The sequence below is a fragment of the Tasmannia lanceolata genome, unplaced genomic scaffold (assembly GCF_043159265.1).
Source record: "Tasmannia lanceolata isolate RefF3 unplaced genomic scaffold, GAP_Taslan_0.1 ptg000013l, whole genome shotgun sequence".
Lineage (NCBI taxonomy): Eukaryota > Viridiplantae > Streptophyta > Magnoliopsida > Canellales > Winteraceae > Tasmannia > Tasmannia lanceolata.
Window position 1 is genome coordinate 48825518 of NW_027518690.1, and position 18156 is coordinate 48843673.

The window sequence follows — 18156 nt, forward strand, 5'->3', positions numbered from 1 at the left end:
TTTTAGTGGGGATATTCAAAACTGGAATAGTAAACCTGGGTTGATCTTATCCTTGGATATACTTGCTATTGCTATATATCCTCTGCTCATGGCACCTTTGTTCTTTGATAAAATATTTTTGGAACAAGAACAGACAAGATGATTCTATAATAAACTTATGCAAGCAAGAAAACCAATCCAAAGAACCAGAAATTTAAGAAATTCAATCCTGATTATGAACAGCGCAGTGGCGTCAATTCTGGAACAAACTCCAAAAAGAAAAAAGAAAAAACTTACTAAACATTAAAAACTCATGTTCTAGTAAATATTTTATACAGACAAAATGTTTACCCTAGATCCTAACTGCCCCCAAGTCCCCAATTCATTATTTTGCGAATTTGTAAGCTTATTTATTGGTTTATGAGAGGAATAGTAGGTTTGCAACACATATTTTCTCAAAACTCCTCCACCCACTATAAAATAAAATCTCTCTCGAGGTTGTGGCCTGGTTCAAACTCGCAAACCTACCCGAGATAAAAATGGCAATGCCTGCTTAAACTAGTGTATAGAAGAAATTGGGGACACATTTTTGTTTATTTAAATGTAAGAGAATCGTGCAATATGACTTGCTCTTGCTGGATCCATGTTACACCGGAATCTGGTATCGATTCACCGCATTGCTGATCTAAGCTCTCACCACATAGCTGATATAATTAAGCACTCACGTGTCCATCGCATGGGATTGAAATCTGCTCAACAATTTGTGAAGGGCAGTGATAAATCGACTCCCCTAAGGGATGAATCGACTCCCCATGTGTCTATCTCTCTCCACTTTCTCTCTCTAACCTAGAGGAGAGAGAAAGACACATGGGGAGTCGATTTTTCACTCCCCTTTGTGAAAGGCTGAGATTAAAAAATAAAAAAGAAAAGGAAAACCATATATTCACACCCACTGGAGGATAAATCGCACTACCCCTCTAAAGTGGCAGACTTTTTTTATTTTGATGGGTAAGGGTGTCAATTTTGGCTCGGGCTCGGAAGCTTGCTCGAAAAAAACTCGGCTCAAATCCTTAACAAGCCGAGCCGAGCCGGCTTGCCAGGCTCGTTAAGCTTAACGAGCCGAGCCCGATTTAGGCCAGGCTCGGCTCGTTAAGAATTTAATATATTTAAATATATATATATATATATATATATATATATATATATATATATATTATATTAATATATAAATTAAAAGGGTTGTCCAAGGAGTGAAGAAGGGGGGGAGGCAAAATATGTCACTTCATTTTAGGAACCCCATTTGTTACTAGGACCACCCCCATAGTGTAAAAAAAGTAGTCAAATTACACTAGTAGGGCTGTCCAGGGAAGATGAGGGGTGCGAACATAATATAACCCGAGCTCGGTAAGGCTCGCGAGCCTGGCCGAGCCTGACCGAGCCGAGCCTGGCCAAGCTCGGCTCGGCTCGTTTACACCCCTATAATGATGGGTATGTTAAGGCTTTTTTAACTTCAATTCACATTGAGGGTGCGAATTATCCTAAAGGGGGTACGAATTCATCGGCAGTAGAAAAAAAAATGCAAAGCTGACGTAAGCCATTGAAAATCATCTACCTTTTGTGTGACGAAGAGCGAGGTTCGATCACCCTTACATCATCATCCCGCAGTCCATATTTGACTGGCCCCACAAATTATAGCCACACAACGATCACCCTTACTTCATCATCCCGCAGTCCATATATGACTGGCCCCACAAATTATAGCCCCACAAACGCTCTCTCTCTCTCTCTCTCTCTCTCTCTCTCTCTCTCTCTCTCTCTCTCTCTCTCTCTCTCTCTCTCTCTCTCTCTCTCTCTCTCTCTCTCTCTCTCTCTCTCTCTCTCTCTCTCTCTCTCTCTCTCTCTCTCTCTCTCTCTCTCTCTCTCTCTCTCTCTCTCTCTCTCTCTCTCTCTCTCTCTGGCTGTCATGGTTCATGTTAGAATATATCAGCTCTATTGTAGCAACCCAACACCTTCGTGGAGGGAACTTGGAAGTAGAAAGTGACTTTTCCAACATCGTGTCGTGGTCGAAGGTAATAACGTAATTCATGGAAACTTGCTAATCTATTAAATGAGATTAAAAAAAATTGTATATTGTGTTTGTTGTCTTTCTCTTATTTGCCTAGAAATGCAAACTATTTGGTTGATCGCCTTGCCAAATCGGGAGCTTACAGAGCGCTTACTTGTATATGGGGGAGTCTATATCCCCCGAAGTGCACATGTAATCATCTCTTATTTAACTTAGGACAACCTTTTCAAGAAGAAGAAGAAGATTAAAAATCTTAAGTCTCCTAGAAAAGGGATTTTTGCTAATTAGTCCTTACATGGCAAAATAATTGCTTATTAGTCCCTAAGAAAAGCATATTAGCTAATAGTCCTAGTTTTAGAAAATATTTGCTAAAAGGTCCCTAAAACTCACGAACTTCAATTTTCTCCGTTTATAATTTTAAAATGACAAATTTACCCCCAACCCATTTAATCCGTTTTAGCGTTTTTTTTTATTTCCCTTTCAATATTTTTGAAAAAAAACTAGGAAATAAGCAATAATATTATCTCTTCCAATATTGACTTTCCCATTGACATTCTCCCTTCTTCTTCTCCTAAGATTAGAAGCCAAATCCTACTTCTTATTCCCAAAACAAAAGTTCGAAAATGAAAAATAATCTAAAATTTCTTATTTCTTACACATAAAAAAAGATAAGGTAAACCAACCCTATTCAAATTTTCAGTTAGGGACCTTCGGTCTATGATGTTATCTCTCTAAATTAATCAGACATAATTCCTCAATGGAAAAAAAATTCCTTAGAAATAATTTTCCATCAGAGATATTTTCTTGCAATCCAACCAAGATAAGAATTTGTTAGAAAAGTTAGAAACAAAAAATATTCCTAAAATTTCTTACTTTATTAATCTATGAAGAAAAGATAACTCAAACCAAGCCTATTTAATTTATTTTAGAGGGATTTTCAAATTATTTAATTCCTGAAATGATTTTTTGTTGAAGGTTTTTTTACGAGAATATTGGAAGAGATGATATTGTTGCTTATGTCCTAGTTTTTTTCCAAAAATATTGGAAGGGAAATAAAAAAAGGCTAAAACTGATTAAATGGGTTTGGGGGTAACTTTGCCATTTTAAAATTTAAACGGAGAAAATTGAAGTTTCTGAGTTTTAGGGAACTTTTAGCAAATATTTTCTAAAAGTAGGATTGTTCAGCTAATATGCTTTTCTTAGGGACTAATAAGCAATTATTTTGCCATGGAGGGACTAATCAGCAAAAATCCCTTAATAAAAAATATCCCTATAGTTGGTTTGGAGTCTAATGTTTTCTTAGTCAATTTCTTGCCTGATGAAGAGAGACTATGTACCAATATTTGGCAAGAGGAGGCATATATTGTTCGAATATTGATAAATATTTTTTTCACTATTCTTTTATTCATCTTCATCAATTACAATCAACACTAGACTATGCTTATATAAAGCACTCAGTGGATAAGAATAGAAGGAGATTAAAGATAAGGATGAAGATAAAAGATAATCCTGATCTCATTAACTTACATCTAAACTAACTACCTCATCAACCAAATCTATCTCTCTAGATCCAACGGTCAGATCTTATTAGATCTGATCTATTCTAACAACAAATATACGGACAAACTAATCTAGGTACAGCCAAGTATATATCTAAAAGGGTTGAGAGAATACCTAGAAATACCAAGCATGTGAATGTTTTGAGCTAGCAAAGAAGCTAAAGTAAGAGTAAGAGTATGGTTGTAGCCTAGTTTCTAGTCAAGAGATAAAAAATAGCTTTTGTAAAATACTTTTCATCGATATAAAAAAAATTAATTGTGGGGCTACCACCAAGCTCCTAAGGAGTAACATCAAGGTTGTTCCCATCAAATTGCTCTCAGAGCCTTGTGAGTAAACTGTTATAGTAATTAGGTCAAGCAAGAGGTTGCTTGAAGCATTACACCCAAGGTATCTAATTTGGAATACCAAGTTTGTTGCCTCCAGCCCCTATATATAGAGATACACTAGGGTTATAAGAGGTTAATGGGCTCCAGCCCAAATGGGCCCACTACACCTGGTCCATTACCTATTGGGCTTATATTAGAACATACATGGGTCATATTATATACCCAACAATCTCCTCCTATGTTCTACATATAGCACAATCTAATAGATAGATAATGTGATGTCCAAACAAAATTATTGAATCATCCATATCACCATATGGTCTATATCATAAAAGATCTGTAATCCAAATGAAAACATGAATCGTTTTATGAGAAACCATGAGGTTTAGATATACAACAAGCTAAACTCAACCAAAAGGTAGTTTCACATATAAGTGAACCCCACTGATCTTAGATGAATTCATTCATGAGGTATGATTCTCATCAAGATCCAAAATAAAGTTCCACAAAAAAGTGAACTCTATGCATACTGAAATGTAAGCATAGTCTTTATGACTTTAGAAGATTTACTCATCAAGTAAGTCATCTTCATCAAAGTCCAAATCAAGACAAGTTCCTCCTTTTCGCCAATCCCTGTGAATTACCAAATATGGATTTCATGAAAATGAATCCAATCATTTATGTAAAACACTAAAGTATCTAGTTCTACCTGAAGAAGAACTTAGTACAATTCAAAATGGCTGAAAAAATTATCAGTATCACTCTCACCATAAGCATCATTGTCAAGTTTTAATAAAGAACAAGACCTAAACAGCTTCTTTTGCAAATAACCATTCCTAATTGTCAAGTTTCATTAAAGAACAAGACCAAATAGTTTCTTTTGCAAAGAACCATTTCATGTTTCTTTTTGGAATGTTACAGTCATCTTATCCATATTTGCGTTAAGCTGTATCATCAAGTTTGGAATGTACAACCTTTCCCAAAAAGGACATGTCATCAAATGTGGAATGACACACAGCAACTGTAAACATCGTCGAAACATATCAAGTGCTTATCTTGGCCAAAAGGGAGATTCAAAGATTCAAAATAACATGGATGTAGGTTAAGTCCTGTCTATATAGACTTTAACCCCATCTCCCCCACAGTTTTGAATATTCGATCTTTGGTCAGCCCCTATATGAGAGCATCGGCCATATTATCCTTCGATTTCGTATCAATCAAAGTGATAATCTCGTGTTCTTGAGATAATTCGGCATGATATTTTCAGCCTAAGATGTCTCCTCTTACCATTAAAGAGTGAGATCTTCACAATCGTAATTGTAGCTTGATTATCACAGAACACACTTAAGGAACTAATCCTTAACTGGGTTAGTGGAATGTCCATAACCATAATCAAAATCTTTAGCTCCTCTGCTTTCATTTGCAACGGAAGCTAGAGCATAAAGTTCCAATTCGACTTCCACACAAAAGAAGTAGATTTGCTGTCCCCTGATTCTGATCCCCATGATTCATCAGAATATTCTTCCAAAAGAAGTGGATGGCCACCATAGTTTTGAGCATACTCTTGAGTACACGAAAGGTATCTCATCAGCCTCATAAGGGCATCTTTATGCTCATGGCCAGTATTGCTAGTAAAAACGTGCCAACTGTAAAGGCTATGTCTGGCCTAGTGCAACACAAATATGAGGCTACCAATTAGTTTAGAATAATCTAACTGACTCACACTGTCTCTTCCTTAGAGATCAGCTTCTTGGTATAATTAAAATGGTGTTTCAATCGGTTTGCACTCACTGCATTCTCAAAAGGGAAAGTAGTTTTTCATATAATGGGCTAGGCCAAGGGTGATTCCCGGCTTTTCAAAAAACTTACTTTCATATCAAGATTGTTATAGTAATTAGGTCAAGCAAGAGGTTGCTTGAAGCATTACACCCAAGGTATCTAATTTGGAATACCAAGTTTGTTGCCTCCAGCCCCTATATATAGAGATACACTAGGGTTATAAGAGGTTAATGGGCTCCAGCCCAAATGGGCCCACTACACCTGGTCCATTACCTATTGGGCTTATATTAGAACATACATGGGTCATATTATATACCCAACATAAACAAGGTCAGTTATAGCAAATGGAACATCCATAGGAAAGGTACGTATCGGTTGAATCACGAGTTATGGGAGATTGTAGACTTTCAAATGGAATATCCATATGAATGGTATTAGTTGAATCACGAGTAATGGGAGATTGTCGTGGAAGGCTACACCTAACCAGCCACAACAGAAGATGAAGCTGGTCTCAACGCCAATCATAAAAGCATATTGAACGAGTTAAGGAAGAAGGTAGAGACAATCTTGTTCATTATAGGGGTAGATGATGCGATTTTTTAAAAGATATTACATGCTATGTCATCAAAACAAATATAGGATGTCTTTGCAAACTCCGTCCAAAGGAGTGGACAAAGCTAAACAAGTACGTCACAAGCACTTGGAGATAAATTTGAGAAGATTTGCAAGAACAAAACAAGTCAATTAAAGATTTTTCTTTAAAGAGTTGATCATATATAGTCATTGCCACCCAAATAATGGTGAAATTATAGACGGCATGTCGGTAAGAAGGATGTTTTGTGAGTCTTTGACACATATATGTGGGACCTCATAGACTTACTGCAAGCCCATGGGCAGAAGCATGTGAATGTTTCTGTACGTTTTCAACACGTACAGAAACTGAGCTGGGGGTGCCCTGTGTGCTATTGCACGCCAGATTAACAACCATTTCGAAATAGTTTGGCCAAATCCCTGGTGTGGGCTCACACAAAGGCCCATGCGAGTGGTCCCCAATTCCTCCTCTGATTCACTATACAATGTGTTGGGGTTTCACGCAAAAGCAAAAGTCCCACATTGCTAAAGTCGACAGGATGGGGATGGGTTATAAGGAAATGGGCACCCTCCCTCTAATGGCTAGAGTTTAGGTGTGAGTTCTACCCAGTTAAAATCCATAAAAATGGTACCAGAGCTCAGGTCGTGGTAACCCCGGTTTGCTTCTGTGGGCGGAAATATTCCTCGGGGAAGATCTCGGAAACCCCGGTGTAGTATCTCGTGGTTCCCACGTTACCACTGCATGGAGGGGCGAGATTGTCCACGTTGCTTCCGCGTAGAGGGGGAGATTGTTGGAGTTTCCACGCAAAAGCAAAAGTCTCACATCGGTAAAGTTGATGAGATGGGGATGGGTTATAAGGGAATGCGAATCCTCCCTCTAATGGCTAGCATTTAGGGGTGAGTTCTACCCAATTAAAATCCCTAAGTAGGTGATAGCTCTATGTACCCGTGAACTTCTCTCACACTTTCCAATAAGGGGCTAAAATTTTGAGGGAAGAGAACACACCTTAAACCGGTGGCAAAATTGTAAATAAGAAATTTGAAAAACAAGTTTTTGAATCGTATTTATATTAAGGGATTTGCTAGCATCGATCGCAGAAGGCATTTCACGGATGGTCTGTTGCATGTGAGAGCAGCCACACAGGCTCACTTTTCAACAGATTTTGTCTCCATTCATGAGGTCGCTGCACTCACATGCAACAGACCATCTACAAAATGCCTTCTGCGATGGATGCTAGCAAATCCCATTAAGGAGGGCTTGCAATGTGGACCCGGCAAAATGGCACCCATACCCATGGGCACGGGTAAGGTTGATGAGATGGGGATGGGTTATAAGGGAATGGGAACCCTCGCTCTAATGGCTAGCATTTGGGGGTGAGTTCTACCCAATTAAAATCCCTACACAAGGTGATAGCTTTATGTACCCATGAACTTCTCTCACACTTTTCAATAAGGGGCTAACATTCTTAAGAGGGAAGAGAACACACCTGAAACCGGTGGCAAAATTGTAAATAAGAACTTTGAAAAACAAGTTTTAAAATCGTATCTATATTAAGGGATTTGCTAGCGTCGATCGCAAAAGGCATTTCTCGGATGGTCTGTTGCATGTGAGAGCAGCCACACAGGCTCACTTTTCAACAGATTTTGTCTCCATTCATGAGGTGGCTGCACTCACATGCAACAGGCCATCTACGAAATGCCTTCTGCGATGGATGCTAGCAAATCCCATTGAGGGCTTGGGATGTAGACCGGCAAAATGGCACCCATACCCATGGGTACACCCAGCCATAGCAAAATTTGCGGGTACGGGTACCAGTTTTGTTACCCGCAAAAAAAAATACCTGCACCCGTGACCAACGGGTGGACCTTGGTCGAGCCCTTGTACCCGCGGGTTACCCGTCAAAACTAGGGTTAGTTTTTCTCTTTGTTTTTCATTCACTAAAGACTAAACAGTAATATCGATTCATTGGTTTTTCTTTTGTTTCTCTCCTTCCACTCGAGTCAAGCAGCCACGAAAGTGACGAAACCCTAGCCCAACCTCCCGAGATAGCATTCCCTCTCCCATCGCCGACCACAGCCGCCCGCCGGCCACCACTTCTCCCACCACCATCTCTCGATTCTTTAGGGTTTTTGGGCTGCAAAGAAGAGGGAAAAATACGAGGAGAAATAGAGGGAGAGGAGTCTTCATCCAACTGAAATCCGACCGCATCCTCATAACAATCTTGCCAGATAAGAAGCTTCCATTTTTTTTTGGTGCCTCAAAACCCTAAATCTCATATTCTCGCCCTTGCAACTACAAGAGCCCTCTTTAGCATGTACTTTTCTCCCAGAAATCTTTAAAAAAGCTGTAAATATGTTGATTTTGTGGGTTACATAGGCTTCTTTAGGGTTACCATACGCAAAGATTGTGTTATTTGGGGATATTTCACAGTTGGTACTTGGATTTGTTCAAATTTGGTTCTTATGGTAAAAGTTGGCACTCTATAAAGTTTTTTTTTTTTTTTAAATTAAATATATATTTCCTGGGTTACCCGCAGGTTTACCCAACTCGCACAAGTTGGGTCTAGGTTAGTGAAAAGCCTACCCATAGAAGTGCTGGTATTTTTTACATGTACCCGCGCAGGTCCTACTCGTACCCGCGTGGGTTACCCATTTGCCAGGTCTATTGGGATGTGATTATGGAAAGAGTTGGGAGAAGATTATAAACTTGGAAATGTAATATTGTACCTTTATGGGGTATATTCATTCTGACGAAACATAGGTGAGAACTGTTCTTCAGGGACATTAGGATTACTGCAAATAGTGCTTTAGACATGTTAATAGTTGATGGAGACCCTCAAAATGCCATTAGACGGATGGATAGTAGCATAACTCATCTACGGATGTTTGCAGACTTGATTGATGAAATTCAAGACCATGTGGAGGGGCATTTAGTTCCGTTTCGGCACGTCCGTCACCCAGCTAATAGCGAGGCGGATCGAATTAGAGATGGGGTGAACCGGATCTCTTTGGAGATTTTTTTAATTTTCTTCCCCCATGAGCTATACTATTGATATCTTCTTTGTATTTTGCTCTTCCCCCTCGTACTCTAGACCTCTTCGGTCTTGGGGTTTTCCCCACCCATTTAATATAGATTACATGATTTTAAAAAAAAAATCATATTCATATTGAAATACCAACCTTAGATGAGGAGATCTTCTAGAAGATCTTACAGGCAATCTTCTAAAAGATCTTACATCCTAAGTCATAAAAATAAGCATGGGAGATTTGCAAACTCCTCAAAGGAATGGACATGTATCATGTTCAAGGTCAATGTCTCTTACTCTCCTTAGGTTTCACACCGATGGGAGACCCCATGCCCTTAATTAGGGCAATCAAATTTCATCATTCACACTTAATTTCCAGGATTTTTAATAGAGGGGTCACAACCATTTGTGTTGCAATTGGATTTCTTTCTGTTCAACTTGTGACCAACCCTAGACCTCAATTTGGAAGTTCCACGGCAAAGTTCGTCTTATGTTCTACTTGCGACTAACCCTAGACTTCAAATTGGAAGTTCCAAGGCAATGTGCCGGACTGATCTATGTTGTGCCCATCTATTTTAAAGATTAGCAAGACGATCTTCTCCTGATGAAATTAAAGGCATTCGTCAAGATGATAGAAGATCAAAAGGCATCCGTTAAGATAACAAGACGATCTTGCCTAACTCCTTATAAGCCCTTAAAGGAGGGTGCACAGGTCCTTATAAGCCCTTCCACATCATTCTCTTTTTCCAACGTGGTATCATTGTTGTCAGGCGGAACTCAAACAATTTTTTTTGCAGTACACATGATTAAATAACACCAACTATAATAGCTTAAGCTTGTGGAGTAATTAGTTGTTTCAAATGGTATTAGAGCTATTGCCTCACGGTAGGTCTTGGGCTAACTCAACAACTTCCTTATATTAAAAATCCACATTTGTGGCCAACCCAAAAAAGGGGCCGGGGCCACACGTAAGGGGGAGGGTTGAAGTATACATGAATAAATAACACCAACTCTAATAGCTCAAGCTTTTGGAGTAATCGGTTGTTTCACACAATTAGCATGTCTTATCTTTTATTGACTGAATGGAGAGCACTTCTCATGGCGGAAAGAAAGAAAGATGAATGCAACAGCTAAAGCAAAATTGTAAAGGAAAAATAAAATGTATCTCCTCTTCGTGATTGACCAACCAGTCTCGAGTCTATCGGCTTAATGTTAATCTAATCGGCTGATCAGAGCTATGAGCTAGGTTCCCGTGAGATTGGGATAGTTCTTATTTGCATCAAGTGGCAAGTTTTTTTTGCTTCTGGAGATCCAAATTAGATTTGGGGATAATCACTCATTCTAGGATGGTTAAATCGGATAATTGACATTGATTGTGGCTTGATGGGTGAACTGACCGTTGGATTAACTCGTGATTTGTTAGGAGTCTTAATCAAGCAAAAAGGAATCGGTCGACCAACACAAAGATGCTGATACAAATGGGTTATGCTCTTAAGCTCAAGTCTCTTAATTAAGCAAAGATTATTTAGCCTTTGATGGCTTTATCTGCCCTCGTAAAAACTCTGCTCTACCGCAAATCCACCTCATTAACTAAATAATGAGTAAATAATTATATGTTGTATAGGCCTATTTTTCCTATGCCTCTGTCTACGGCCATGTCTGGCAGCTGGGAAAAAATTTTCCTCATAAATTGATGTCTACCCGTGGTGACAGATGGATAGGTTAGTAGGGGGAGGAGAGAGATTTGAAAGGGCACAATTGAGATGAAAATGAGATGTGGTTAAAATTCATGAAAAAGTCTATCCTGATTTTTAGCCACTGTCATCCCTTGATCACACGGCAAATACACAGCTCTTAAAAGCCGGCCCCACATGTGAGTGCTCAGAGAGTTAAGTGGCACACTCTGAAGCTCTTAAATGTGGGGCCCCACAATCTTATGCAGTTGAAAAGTGTACGTGAAATTAAATGCTATTTAGTTGGTGGGTCCCCATGTCGATAGGCCATGCACACACCGATTACACCCTCTCAGGCATGCAATATAATCCACAATCTTTTGCATTTTAAGAAAGATTGAGAAAGAATTGAGGATGATCAAACAAAAACAAAAAAAAATCTCTGCTAAAAATGAGATTAATCAAGATGTTGTGGTTGAGCCTCTACCTTAATTCGTTAAGGCTTTGTTTTTCAACTTTGAAGTCGGAAGTGTTGGGGTTCCACGCAAAACCAAAATAGTCCCACATCAGAAAAGTGAGATGGGTGGGCATGGGTTATAAGGGAATGGGCACCCTCCCTTTAAAGGCTAGCTTTTAGGAGTGAGTTCTACTTCTACCCGGTTAAATTCCCTACAGGAGGTTCAATCCCAGCTTACCAATAAAAAAAATGAGAGAGAGATTAATCAAGAAGTTAGGATCATTGTTGCCAGATTGCATTACTCTAAAATATAGTGATGGGTGGAGTGAGTCGAGTGACCAAAGCTTTCTATATAGGCAGCATATGTTGTTGTATCTTGTGCATATTAGGAAATGAAGATCAAAATGGGAAATCATATACGTTTGTAATATAGAAACTTTACTAATATACATACATGCGTGCACGAATGTAACATAGATAGATTTGAATAAAACATTCTTTTCATTAAAGCAATTAGGTTAAAATACCATCTCCCTTCATTTACTATACCCCTAATCTCTGTCCGTGTGGATTGCTCAAGATCCCATTCCGAATCTGCCTGATTTCAGTGTTTGATTCAAGAAATTAAATAGAACTGGAGTCTGTTTCCCAGATCAGAATAATTTATTTTTATTTTTATTTTTCATTCCATTTCTAAGGGAATTGGACGTCCCAAACGTAGGTTGTTCAATAGGTTGTCATGGATAAGTAAGTTATCTTGGTTTGGTTTGTATTCTAGGATAGGCTGTCCAGGATGAGTCATATTTAAATTATATTTTTATCCCAAAAACACAAAGAGAGGAGCAATTTCATCTTTTAGTGGGAATCAGAAATTCCCTTGTTTTTTCTGAAGATGAAATGGATAATGGATAAGATATATTAATATAAGAAAGGCCGATCAAACATCATAACCAGAATCTAACACCATATAAACAGAATATTCAGTTAAGCGAAAGAGATGCCGACGTTAGTGCCCGTAAACCGTTCTGACGCAGTTCTCCGAACGACCGAGTCACCCACTGAGTCAAGACCCATCTCCCAAGCCTCAGGAATCGTTGGCAAAACACCTCCTGAACTTTGATACACGAAGTAAAACTTTTCCTCCTTGTTTAGTGGAGGAGGTGAATTGGAGGTGGGTCTAAACCGGAAAACTGAACGAAGGAGTTTGTGAAGAGATCGAGAAATTTTCGAAGATTTTTTCAGAGGAGGAGGAGGAGGTTGTAGATGTTCGGGTTCGGACATACGTGGCATCGAGAGGCTTCTAGAAGATATGGCGGATTCAAGCTGTAGTTTGAAGGATTTGAGCTCGAATGAGTCGTAGAGAGAACTATCACAGTCCCAAACATGGGATTTGGAATTTTGAGTTGGCTTTGGATTTTGGTCATTGATTTTCTCCATCTCTTGGATAAACTTAGAAGAAGAGGAGGGAGGAGGAGAAGACAAAGAAGAAGAATAAGGAGAAGGAGAAATATCAGTAATGATATTAAGATAGATTATACACCGCATGTGAGTATAAAGGTTGGAAAGATGGTGGCATTCTCATGGGGTCCGTGACAGTTCAAACGGGGTTAGGGATGTTTTGGGACTTCACGCTCTCTCTATCATGACCACTCATAAATTTCATAGATCTGAAAATTTTCATATTGAATTTTAATTTATGGGAATTGTTAGGGACTTTTGTGCAAAGGCATTTCCCCGTTGGTAGCTATTGCATGAGAGAGCAGCCACCTCTGATAATTTAAAAATTAGTAAGACAAAATCTGCTGAAAAGTGAGCGTGTGTGACAGTTCTCTCATCCAACAGCCAGCCGAGAACTGCCTTTCTACAAAAGTCCCTAGCAAATCCCTTATTTTATTCTATCTGTTTTCCTTTTTTCTAACGTTCATTGCAGAAGGCATTTATATAGCTATTTGATTCCAACCTCAGGTCATTTTTTGGGCCGGGTTGGATCCGCGGCAAGCCCTAGCCCTACGCTAGGTATCATTACCTCAACACTAACCCAACCCAACCCAACCCTAGCCCTACCCGATGTATCATTACCTCTACCCTAATCCAACCCGCATCTAAATCTCTCGACCCTCACCCTAACCCTAACTCAACCCGTCTAATCTGATTCTTTAAATTTGGGCAGGTTAGGTACCTCTACCCTAATCCAACCCACCTCTAAATCTCTCGACCCTAACCCTAACTCAACCCGTCTAATCTGATTCTTTAAATTGGGGCAGGTTGGGTGGGATTGGCATGGTGCAAAAACTTAAAAAGTACGACAAAAAAGAATCCAAAAACCTAAGATTTTGAGAACACTATAAAATTTGGGTGATGAATTCGAGGAAATGCCAACCCAAGCATAGCCAAACTCGGGTTGAACCCATCAGGTTCGGGTTGCGTCTGGTCCAAGTTGCAATGCCACATTTTATAAGCTTATTTATCATATCGCCTTGTAAAATATATAATTAATTATAAGATATAAATAAATTACTGATTTGTTATTATTTTTAAAATATTGGCTGCGGTTGTATTACTTGTATACCACCGATATCTGGCAAATATATCAATTTAGTGAAATGATATTTTGAGCCACTCCCACACCCAAGTAAAAGACAAACAAAAGAGGGTGGACATACAGATATAACAAGTGATGGATAAGCTTCAATTTTTGTTATTATGATATTTGGGGTGTGTTTACTTTGGTATTACTTGTGCACCGTAAGTCATCGCTTTCCTGACTAGTCTATGACTTGCTACAAAAGTTATGATGACCCTCATTATTTTTCTCAATTTTTCCATGGAATAAGCATGAATTTATAAAAAAAAATAGTAAAAATAATGCTACGGGGAAAAGAATAATGGAGTCGTGGACATATTTTATATTGTCTATTGAAGATGTTGATCACATCCTATACTAGCAAAAACCCTTGTGCGATGCACGGGCCGACAAAGAATTGTATAGACCACATCATAGGTTGATCTAAACCGTCCATGTGATGGAACACAACATCAATAGGTTGTGCTCGTAAAATCATTTCCATAGGCTGATCCTAGCCCTCCAATCTATAGAGGTTTCCATAATTATTGTTCCTCTTAAGGTGCCCAGAATTCGTCAATATTTTTACAGGTCATTCATAATATCAGACTTTCCGTAATTTGACCCGCACATAGTGAATAAGGAAAAGAAGTTTTTTCGTCATCGTTAGGGGTGTAACTTGGGTCTCAACCCGACCCAACCCGAGGAACCCATATTTTCCAACCCAACCCAATTTCCAACCCGACTAGGTTCAACCCAATTTCCTCAACCCGACCCAACCCGATTTCCAATTCGGGTTGGGTTGGGTCGGGTTGACCGGATTTGATATGGTACCAATTGTTGACCACCTCAACTCAAGACGAGTTGTTTTGGATTTTGAGAACCAATAGTGAATCACCAATAATCAATTTTTAAATCACAGTTGGTTCTCAAAATCCAAACCAAATAAGGACTAACAATTAACAAAGGGAAATGTTATCCGCACTACTATATTTTGATGATCACACTCCTCACTTTATTAAAGTACGGTATGGCCCGTACCATAGGATTATCCAAACCGTCCATTGTGGACTGTGGAGACTATTTCAATATGGAAAAAGAAAAACACACAGATGGAACCCAAATAAGGGTTTCGGGTCGGGTCGGGTTGCCCGACAGCCCAACCCGACCCGATTTCCAATTCGGGTTGATTTTTCCCAACCCAACTCAACCCGATTTGCGAAAATGCTTAACCCGACCCAACCCAAATTCGGGTTGAACCGTAACCGTGTGAGAACATCCAAGTAACAATGATGGTTTCAAATTATATATAGTGCTAATGTCCTGACTACCATATTTTATAATAGCATTACTCACCGTATTTTGATGATCGCACTCCTCACTTTATTAAAATGTACAGTATGGCCCATACCATAAGATGATCCAAACCGTTTATTAGATGGGCCACTGCCTACATAGGTTGTGCCCCAAAAATAATTTTCATAGGTTGATCTGAACCCTCCGATCTATAGAGGGTTATAGGTTGATCCAAACCGTCCATGTGATGGAACACAACATCAATCGGTTGTACCCGTAAAATCATTTCCATAGGTTGATCCTAGCCCTCCAATCGATATAGGCTGATCTTAGCCCTCCAATCGATAGAGGTTTCCATAATTGTTGTTACTCTTTAGGTGCCCGGAATCCGTCAATATTTTGCAAGTGTCATGCATGAGTAATAAAAAGTAGTTCTTTCGTCATTGTCATATGTCTTTACCTCTTTTTTCCCGTGATTGTCATAGACAGGTACCTGTGTTGGTACTTTTTGTATGTAGATTACGATTTAACCCTCAAATAATTTCTCATAGAGATAGATGTTAGATATCAGCAAAGGAGTTAATGGTAAAAAAGTAATGCTGACGTGTAAATCCTAGATAAAAAGAAAAGAAATTTTGTAGATTACGATTTAACTCTCAAATAATTTCTCATAGAGATAGATGTTAGATATCAGCAAAGGGGTTAATGGTAAAAGAGTAATGCTGACGTGTAAATTCCAGATAAAAAGAAAAGAAATTTCTTTTTCCTCCCGCTATATTGTAATAGATGAGTTTCTATATGATGTTTGAGTATACTTTGGCACGTACTTGGCCCGAATCTTTCAAAAAGTCCAGTGGGGCCGACCATGTTCAAAGATCCAAACCATTCATTTGGATCGGCCACAAGATAGATAAATAAGTTGGGCCCAAAAATTATCTTCAAAGGATGATCCTAACTCTTTGATTTGCAAGGTTTGTATAATCTAAAGTCCTCCTAGGTTTGAGCTCAATTGGTTAAGGCTTTGTTATGAGACCTTGAGATTAGAGGTCCAATCCCATCTTACCTACCAAAAAAAAAAAAAAAATTTGTCCTACGGTGTCTCTAAATCTCGCTTCCGATAATTATTTATTTTGTCATTATGATATTTGTCACGCTTATTTTGGTATATTATCATTCAAAGTTAGCCATAGCTTTCCTCCCTAGTTAATGACTTGCTATAGAACTTGGGTTATTGTAAACTCACTTTATTTCCTTTTTTTTCCAATGTAGAAGCATGATTTTAACAAACAAAAAAATGCTGGGTGTTTTCTTGAGGGGAGAGAGAATTGGGAATGTATATTTATGTGCAAGCTAAAGACATGATACACGCGTTCTCATTTTTTTAATGACACTCTTTTGATTGGCTAATGATATATTTACAAAGCAAATGACATACAACCATCTATTTAAAGGGCGGGGCTAATATGCCCGCAATCACCCGTAAACCACGCGCATCGGGTTCACTCAAAGGTTGAGCAATTGAGCTCAAAGTCAAAAACACTGAAGTATGACTTAGGCTTTGGGTTGTAGCCTATAAATTAGCAACAACTATGCTATCTGGCAAGTGTTAGGAGGATCATTTATTTTTACTCAAAGGTTCTTCAATGAGAGGGTGACAGAGTACTCATAGGACATGCTATAGCTTTCAGTTTAGATAGCATGTAATAAGCATTATACCTCCAAGAAAACGAAACAAAAGGTACAATTTTCCTCTTGAATTTCGGCTAAAGCAAACATGATGTTATGGTTGATAAGATCTATTGAAACAATTCATTTTTCAGTGTCAGCTGGTTTGTTATCGTAGTACTGAACCTCAATGAGTCGACTCGACAAAAAATCAAAGAGTGAAGCAACTTTAAAACAGTATAGCTACCATTTTAATCTAAAACACACGAGAGGTTTACCAGGATGATTCAATCCTTAATTTAACTAAATTGGGGGGCATTTTTAATCGGGAAAAAAAACTAGTCTGACAGTCTCTCGAGATGAAGTAATTGACCCAATCACTTGAGATCAAGTTGATCTGGACTCTCTCCATCTATGGGCCCGTCATGGAGTTCTGAAATCAGACTCCTTGGATAATCTTAATCATCTAAACAGATGCCTAAACACAATTGGTTGATAAAAGCTCGAGCAACTGCCTGCGTTCATGACGCTTTTGGAATATTAGCAGCATTGTTTAAGGAGTGCAACTTTCAGGTTATGACATCTCTAGGATGGAGCCTACTAAATAGTCCAGATTTGTTAACACCCCATAAGTAGTTGGGCAAGTCACAGTGTTCATCATTGGATCCTTAATAAGAGCATTTCATAGGGTAATTCTCCTAAAACACTGTCTTCGAGGACCATATCGGGATCAATCTTAAAGATCAATCCTTGGGTCCCACTTGGCGGCCGTGGGTCATAACTGGATCGAGGATCCAATGACATCCATGTGCTACACATGGAGCCTAAACAGTTCTAGTATTTTTCTTCTCCAAATCATAATCATCATCGTATCAGTATCTTTATCTACATACAGCCTTAACTTCTCTAAATGTGATTCGATGATTTTAGGGTGGGGTGCCTCCTCCATGAAGATTTTCAGCTATGTTTGATGAAATTGATGAGCTAATTCCGGGTTCGTCTATTGTGATTGAACATGTAAGGAGATCGGCAAATGGGAAGGCAGATTTGTTGGCTAAGCGGGGTGTGAGTGGCGGGGTGCTGGAATGGTTTGAGTTCCTCCCGCGCGCCTTGAGTTGTGTTTTGTATTTTTTTTTTCTTTTTCTTTTTTTTCCCGCTTCTTGTATTCTTGGGGTG

General features: G+C 38.9%; 1 protein-coding gene across 1 annotated transcript; it reads right to left on the reverse strand.

Moving 5' to 3' along the window:
• Positions 1 to 12351: 12351 nt before the first annotated feature.
• Positions 12352 to 13084, reverse strand: LOC143889309 (uncharacterized). The gene has a single exon (XM_077393485.1). It carries the CDS (start codon positions 12999 to 13001, stop codon positions 12441 to 12443), a length of 561 nt encoding a protein of 186 aa, XP_077249600.1. The 5' UTR covers positions 13002 to 13084; the 3' UTR covers positions 12352 to 12440.
• Between the last annotated feature and the right edge of the window lie 5072 nt (positions 13085 to 18156).